The 8,553-nt window shown below is 47.3% G+C and overlaps 1 protein-coding gene across 1 annotated transcript in view; it reads right to left on the bottom strand.

The window, feature by feature from the left end:
- The window catches only part of Lpin1 (lipin 1), a 64,737-nt gene extending 56,680 nt beyond the window's left edge, over positions 1 to 8,057 (bottom strand). Inside the window, exons 1-2 of the mRNA XM_090337436.1 lie at positions 7,838 to 8,057; positions 7,362 to 7,494 (exon numbers count right to left, since the gene is read on the bottom strand). Of these exons, the coding sequence (XP_090193562.1) occupies positions 7,362 to 7,494; positions 7,838 to 7,908 (204 nt within the window). The 5' untranslated portion in view covers positions 7,909 to 8,057. The remainder of the gene's footprint in view (positions 1 to 7,361; positions 7,495 to 7,837) is intronic.
- Between the last annotated feature and the right edge of the window lie 496 nt (positions 8,058 to 8,553).

Genomic DNA, 8,553 nt, shown 5'->3' on the forward strand with positions numbered 1-8,553 from the left:
GATCTCCAATTAACCATCAGAAAGCCTGTCTGGAGCCATGGCTCAAGTGGTAGAGCACTAACCCCATGAATAAAAAACAGAAAACATGTAAAGCCCTGAATTCAAGCTCTAGTGCCTATGGGTACCAGTTAGTCAAACCGAGGCCCAGAGTGGTGACCATTAGTGATAAAAACAGGGATAGCAGTCCCAATCAGATTCCATTGTACTGTAAGGCAGACATTATACACACTGTCAGTCTGTAGATATTGAGGAACCACCCATGCCATGGATTTAAAAATAAAATTACAGAGTGGTGACTGAAATCACATAACCAGTTAGCAGAAAGCAGCCCATACAGCATCAGTGTGCACAAGCATACACACACACACACACACACACACACACACACACACACACACATACACATACCCTATGCCTTACAGACTGAGTTCCTCCCTGACCATCTAAGTGTTTCACTAGGGGGCATCCTCAGCTGGGCATCTATCTGCTCAAGGGAGGCCTGTGTGAACATCTCGACTGCGTGGAGCTCTGAGTTTAGCTCAACCAACACTTATCACATCCTGGAGACATCCCTGCCCTGCCACAAGGTCCCCCAACCAGCCTGTGGCAGCCAGTCTCCATCTCCACATCCCACCACATCTCTCATCTGCCTCTTTCTGTGTATATTCTCTTGCTTCTGTTTCTGTAGAGAGTTCTCCTTGGCTAGTGCAAAGGGTTTACACTGAACATCACTAAAGAAATAGTGTATAAATAGGATATTGCATCATTAAATCATGTCATAAAGAATACTGTAAATGGTATCTGTTTTACCAGGCTTGTCTAGTAAGTAAATCCACCCCCTCTGCTGACTCTGGTTTTTTTCACATCTTTGAAGATCATACCTAATGGTCTCTTGTTTCTTTGCATGCCTAACATTGTCTAGTCTGCACTGTGATGTACTAGATGTGACACACTAGATGTGATCAGATCCCTACGAAGTATGGCTGGGCTTCGTCCTGGCAATGGATGCGACCTTTCAGAGGCAGGACTCACTGCCCCTGAGCCCATGTACCACATGGAGAAGTAACTTCAGCTACCTCCACAGAAATTACCAGCTCAAACCAATAAACATGGGTCCTATCCTGTCTCTCAGGCCAGGAAGCAGGAGCAGTTCTGACTCAGGCTGTCTGGTGAGGCTGCAGTCAGTCATAGGCCATATCCTGGGGTTCAACCATCTGACTAGAGGACCTGCCTCCCAGACAACTTCCTCCATGAGTGGGGGGGGGGAGCAGCTGGTGATGGAATCACAGGGGATTCTGGGACGTGACCGGGTTTCACTGGCCAGGTGAGGTTTCCAGGTCCATGGAAAGGTTAGTGCTCTTTCCAGATAAGAGCTCTATTGTGTGAGACATAGAAAACCAACATATGCAAACGGGGAGGACAAGGGAGCCCTCCTTCAAGAGCCCCCGGCTATGGGCCCCACATCACCCTAGCTCCTCAGGAGATCTTGTTCAAAGCCAGCCCAGGCAAGAAAGTCCCTGAGACTCTCATCTCTAATTAAGCACCAAAAAGCAAGAAGTGGTGCTGTGGCTCAAGTGGAAGAGTATTAGTCTTGAGCAGAAGACCTCAGGGACAGCACCCAGACCCTGAGTCAAGCCCCAGGCCCTGAAATGTGTGTGTGTGTGTGTGTGTGTGTGTGTGTGTGTGTGTGTACACTAAGCAATACTCTGATCTCCAACATCCAACATTTAGCTTCTACAACTATTTTTTTTTTTGTGCCAGTCCTGGGGCTTGAACTCAGAACCTGAGCACTGTCCTTGGGCTTTTTCCTTAAAGCTAGCACTTTGCCACTTGAGCCCCAGCACCACTTCTGGCTTTTACTATTGATGTGGTACCAAGGAACTGAACCCAGGTCTTTGTGTATAATAGGCAAGTACTCTACCACTAGGCCAAACTCCTGACCCCCAGCTTCCACAACTCTTAAGAGAGAGATTTCTGTCACTAAGCCACCACCTCCTGATCTAAAGTCAAACTGACTGAGAAGCCTCCAAAAGAGAGCAGAAGAGAAACTTGCACCCTAAAAGGTGTCCATCAAACACAGAATCCACAGTCAGCTGGCACTGAAGGCTGAGCCACCAAGCCTGAACTGCCAAGTAAGAGGATGTCAGGCCACACAGCACCTGGCTTGGATTGCAGGGGTGGAGCTGGCTGAGGAATAAAAGACAGGAATATCCAGACAGCAGATAGTGAGGCACCCTGGACAGCCCCAGGGTCACTGTCATCTGCTTTTGTATGGCCTAGATAACAACTATAGATGAGCCGCCACCATTTATCTGCTCTAAAGAAACAAGGAAACCAAACAAAGACTCACCTAACTCGCCAAGGAAGTAGAACCTTACCGGGAACATTTCCTACTTATAGCCATTTACATTAATATCTGTTTGTTACCTGGGCTGCTCAGTCTATAATGGAGGAGATACTTCAAGCCAGGAGCTGGTGGCTCACAGCTATAATCCTAGCGGCGCAGAGAGCGAAGATCTGTAGGATCCATCAGCAGTCTGGAGGTTCCCCCAAAAACTAAACATAGACCTTCCCTACAACCCAGCCATACCACTCCTGGGCATCTACCCAGAACATCACAAACCAGGGCCATAAATCCCTGACGCTAGGCATTCACACATAGGAGAATACACTGAGGGGAGGAACACAAAGTCACAAGCTTCTATGCCTTAGAGCACATAAAATATCAAAATAAACTGCAGGAAGTGAAAACTAGGGTTTTTTTCTTTCCTTTTCTCTTTTTGTCTTGCTCATCTCTCTCTCTCTCTCTCTCTCTCTCTCTCTCTCTCTCTCTCTCTCTCTCTCTCTCTCTCTCTGGGGGACGAAGAAGAACACGAAAATGGAGGGACACAGAATACAAGATAAACAAAATGCAGCAGTGGTACTAAGTAAAAACTACTGAAAATCAACTATACAACCTGTGGGTGGGGATAGGAGGGAAAAAACTAGGAGAGAATAAAGGAAGGGGTGACATTGCCCAAAAAGAAATGACTCATTATCTGACTTATGAAAATGGTAACCCCTCTGTATAACACCTTTATAATAACAATACAAAATTAAGAAATAAGAAAGTCCTTGAGATTCTTATCTCCAATTAATCACCAGAAAGTCATAAGTGGTAGTGTGGCTCAAGTGTACCTGCCTTGAACTGAAATAGCTAAGAGAGTCCAGGCCCTGAGTTCAAAGCCCAATAACAGCCCAAAGGAAAAGCAAAAGACTCACTTTCAAGAATGTCACCAGTCTGGGTGCTTGGAAAGTTCAATAGGCTGGCTAGGCACCAATGAACTGATTGCCTAGGCTGTCCCTGTACTCAAAAGATACTGGCTATGTAGAAAAGTTAATGGTGACTTCCTAGATTTCATTTTTTCATTTTCATTTATTTTTATTTTACTCATTAGCGCTTTTTGTGATTATTAGACAGGTTGTAGACAGAGAACGTACAGTTTTGTAAGTCAAGTAATGAATACCTTTCTTTTTGATTGTAGTGGTGGCAGTAGTTTGTGGAACTTGAACTCAGGGCCTAGGCCTTGTCCCTGAGCATTTTTGCTCAAGGCTAGTGCTCTACCACTTTGAGCCACAGCTCTACTTCTTATTGGAAATACGAGTTTCATGGACTTTCCTGCCTGGGCTGGCTTCACACCTCGATCCTCAGATCTCAGCCTCCTGAGTAGCTAGGCCTGCAGGTATGCATCACCTGTATCTAGCATGAACATATTCCTATTTGGACAATGTCAATCCTTTCTTTGCACTCTCCCAGTTTTTCCCTCCCGGCCCCACCTGTAGACTTCCTGGATCTTAACACATATTCCTTTGTACTTAGGAAAACTACACTAATTTTTTTCTCTAACTCAAAGTATTCATAAATATCTTAGATTTGTGAAACATAGAAAGAAAAGGATCGTTAGCGCCTCCATGGAGGCATGGAAACACTTTTCAGCCTCTGACCTTTCTATCGATCTATGGTTTGAAGCCATCCCATGCAGGAAAGCCCATGAGACTATCTCCAATTAATCATCAGAAAGCTAGAAGTGGAGCTGTGGCTAAAGTGGTAGAGCACCAGCCTTGGGGGAGGGGAACAGTACCAGGGACAGTACCAGGCCCTAAGCTCAAGCCTCTAGACCAACACACACACACACACACACACACACACACACACACACACACTTTTGTACAACCACTTAAAGATAATTAAGTAAATAAATACAGTACAAGGAATATGGCTATAAGTTGTTTAAGTGATGTAATCCTAGCTGAAATCTGAGGATCATAATTCGAAGCCATCCTGGGCAGAAAAGATCATGAGACTCTTATCTCCAATAAACTACTCAAAAAGCCAGAAGTAGCACTGTGGCTCAAGTGCAGAGTGATCACTTTAAGCACTTTAAGCAAAAGAAGTTCAAAGACAGTGCCCAGGCCCAGAGTTCAAGCCCCAGGACTGGCAATATATATATATATATATATATATATATATACACATATATATACATATATATACATATATATATGACAAGATATGGGAATAAAGATGGAATGCAGAACAAGCCAAATGAACTAACAGGATTAAAAATGACTTGTGTGAGTACACTATGAGCAAATGAGAAGATAGGAGCAATCTAAGTAGATGGTTTGAAAAGCATCTCAATTAAACACTATAAGTATGCACTTAGCTCCACCGGCTAAGTGTGTTTCTCGTGGAGTATTAGTGTAGGTCTTAAATGGCTGCCCCAAACTCACGTGCTATTAGGATAATCATACTTTTCAGGAGGAGGAAGGAGGTCACCAGGGAGCTTCAGGACAATATTGGGACCTGGCTTCCTCCTCCCTCTTCTTCCTGGCCACCATGAGATGAGCTTCCTTCCTCAGCCTCAAGCTCCCCACTACCATGTGTCCCCTCGCCACAGGCCAAAGCACAGCAGATCTCAGCAACTCTGGGCTGAAGCCAGGAGACAAAAGAAATATGTCCTCCTTGCAAGTTGCTTTTCTCAGGCAATTTGTCATAGAGATGGGAAGCTGGCTGACACCCAGTTGGTAATTCTGAACTACTGTCAGGAGGGTATACAATAAAAGAAATAGGCAAATCAAATACAGGGAGAAGGACAGAAGGTACCTGAGTCTGAACTGGAGTCAAATACAAAACTTGTGCTCGAGGGTTTAAATAATGACAATAATGACAGATTCAGGATAATGGGTAGGTAGGAAGCAGTGTTTTGTGTGTGTGTGCGTGTGTGTGTGTGTGTGGTTACTTCAAGCCCATGTGTTTCCTGGCTCTGGCCAGAAACCAAAACCATCAACATTACTCTGGCCATGAGCACAAAGCTGCCAGGTCATGGTTTCTAAATATGACTTTCAATGAAAAGACGTGAAATTCATAGGAGAATTGATTCCATGGCTAGAACAGAGAAAATACCAGGCAAGCCTTGGTGATATCAGAAAGTAAAATGGTACAAAAAAAAAAAATAGAGAGGGTCTGGGAGTTTGGCCTAGTGGTAGAGTGCTTGCCTAGCATGCATGAAGACCCGGGTTCGATTTCTCAGTACCACATACATAGAAAAAAAGCTGGAACTGGTGCTGAGGCTCAAGTGGTAGAGCTCTAGTCTTGAGAAAGTCCAAGGACAGTGCTCAGGTGCTGAGCTCAAGCCCAGGACTGGCAAAAAAAAAATAGAGGAAGGAAAGGAAGGAAGAAACAAAGGAATGAAGGAAAGGGGGGAGAAAGGGAGAAAGAAAAGGAAAAGAAAAAGAATATTCAAAAAGCACAACCTTGAAAGATTTCCTAATGGCCAAAGTTGAAAGCTGTTCTACAAAATAAATAGCAATACCATCAGATTACAACCTAGGTCATTTGAAAATCTAAGAATCTACACTTATATTCAAAAATAGCTAGATAGGAGACAGGCACTGATGGCTCACGCCTGTAATCCTAGCTTCTCAGGAGGCTGAGATATGAGGATCACAGTTCAAAGCCAGACAGGGAAGGAGAGTCTATGCGACTCTAACCTCCAATTAGCCACCAAAAAGCTGGAAGTGAAGCTGTGGTTCAAGTAGTACAGCACTAGCTTTGAGCATAAAAGCTTAGAGACACCGACCAGACCCTGAGTTCAAGCCCCAAGATTGGCACCAAAATAGTAACTATCTATCTAGAGAAAAGAGCAGTGAAGACACAGCTCTTCCTTAAAGAGGATTTCCAATCAAGGTGGAAAGAACAGGGGAAAGAAAATGCCCAATAGACAGAACTGTTGACGGAGGGGGAAGGAATGGCTAGAGGGGAAAGTTAACCAGAGAGCTAGGATGTCTACAGAGTTAAAACCAAATAGTTGGTAATCACAAAGGGAAATCAGAGTGGGCTTCTTGAAGACAACCCCACTTAATCACATGATCTGGGTGAACATTCTGGACAGGCAGAGATAACCACACCTGGGGCTGAGGGCAGAGAAGCCTCTGGCTTTCCTCAGTAACCACCTCCATCTAATTATGAGAAGAGCATCAGAAAGCCCCAGAAAGAACTACCTTCCAGCAGCTACTATTCAAAAGCGGCAAGATCGGGAAAAACAAGGAGAGAACCAGACTGCCCCAAGCAGGAGACAGCCATGGATCCAGGCTATGGATCGTGGCTCAGATCCCAGCAAAGGGACCGCGGGATGGAATCAGAGTAACTTCAGTAGATTAAAGGAAACCACCGCAGTCCACAGCCTCAGCCTTGACACATTTGCTTAAGAGTCCTTGAACACACTGGTGGGGGAGCTGGGGGGTGGGCAAGGGGCTCTGAGGGGCTGGGGAAGTGGCCGATGGGGCTGGTCCAGACGGAAAAGGAGAGAGAGGTGGCCTAGGACCAGGGGAAGTGAGCAGGAGTGTGCAGGGCAGGGCTGGAGGCGGTGGCAAGTTTCTCTCAGGGCTGGGGCTGGTGCCTGTGAGTCTCCGGCATGCAGCTGACTTCTCTGCAGGTTGCCCCCCTGCAAGCCAGGGCCGCTGCTCCCCTAAATCCTTCTTATAAGTTACTTCTAAGACTTGGAGCAGATTCTGCCTTTCTTCCCACATCCAGCCCTACAAGAAGGCAAGATAGCTGCGGGTGTGTCCCCCTGCCAGGCCCCAGGGAGAATGTCACATCACTAGCTTAGAACCCCAGAGGAACCCCAGAATATAAACGTTGCTGGGCACCCGCTGGGCCAGAGGTGGTGTTGAGCTTACAGGTGAATCCGCTCTGTGGAATTTGAAAAGGGAAAGAAAAGAAGGCCAGGGAAGGCGAGGAGCCATGCGCAGGCCGGAGCCATGGTTGGGGGGAGCCTCGCAGGGGGTGGGAGGGGGAAGTAACCCCACCCAGACTTCACCTGCTTCAAAGCTGTGGTTTGCTCTTCCTGGGTCCTGGTTTGGGAATCCAAGCACCTGTCCCTACTGCCTGCCGTCCTTCTAACAGGAGCGTGTCCCTGGAGACTCCTGCAAGGCTCCAACTTGGAGAATTCCCTGAAAATACACGGGGTGTCACGGGGCTGGTCCCCACCTCTGAGTGGCCTTTCCTCTGCCTACCGCATGTTAACTGACGGGACGAATTATGGGGGGATAAACAATCCTGGGTACATAGGAACCAGGCAGTACTTAGGGATCACACTCGATCATTCTTCAAAGAACTCCTTGAGCAGGTGGCAGCGTCTCCCGGAAGTGAAGGCACCCGTCTCATTACAGAGTTCCAGGCTTCCTAAATGCCAGGCACCAAGCGGCCTCTCCCTGAAGCCAGTGTGAGGAAGGCACTAGGCCCTGGAGGGCAATGGCGGCCTGGTTTTCCTCCACCCTCCCTGATGCCGTGCACCTGAGCTGCCAGAAGAAAGTCCGTCTCTCACATTTGGAGGCCGAGATGTGAGGACCCCATTCGGCTCCCATTGATTTGACACGAAGATTCCCGCTGGTGGGCCCTCTGGGCTCTGGCTGTCCTCTTCCTTTCAGGTCTCGGGGTCTCCGCAAGCTAAGCCAACCCTCGGTAGCTATGACTAGCTCTGGCAAGACTGGCTCCCCCAGCCTCGCCCCCCAGCCCTCCCTCCCCTCCCATGGTCTCCCCGTCTCCCCTTCCCTACTCCAGTGTCCCAGGCACAGGCTCCCCAAGCAGCTCACTGGAGGGGTGGCGGGATTGTGATGTCCTCACTGAGGTGGTGACATCAGCATTTGCTGCTGCTCAGAGGAAGGTAAGAGGTGGACAGAGGACTGAGCAAGTGTTCAAGGAACAGCAGTGGGCGAGCCAGCACCCAAGGTGGAGAGAGAGAAGGGAGTGCAGTGAGAATGAATCCTCCGTGAGATGAGAAGCTTCTGGAATTGCAAGCATCCGGGAAGGACTCTCCCTCCAGAAGCTGTACCCCAAAATGTTGAGAGAGGAACTAACTAGCCATTCTTTGGAAAGCAGGGAAATGTAGTGATTTTACTGAGTCTCACATGGAGTTCACACTAGTTCATAAGACTCCAGCTCAGTCCATCACAGGGCATGATGGTCTGAGCCTGTCACCCTAAATGACATGGAAGAAGAAATTACAAGGA

Source organism: Megascapheus bottae, chromosome 7 (assembly GCF_031878675.1).
Source record: "Megascapheus bottae isolate mThoBot1 chromosome 7, mThoBot2.hap1, whole genome shotgun sequence".
Lineage (NCBI taxonomy): Eukaryota > Metazoa > Chordata > Mammalia > Rodentia > Geomyidae > Megascapheus > Megascapheus bottae.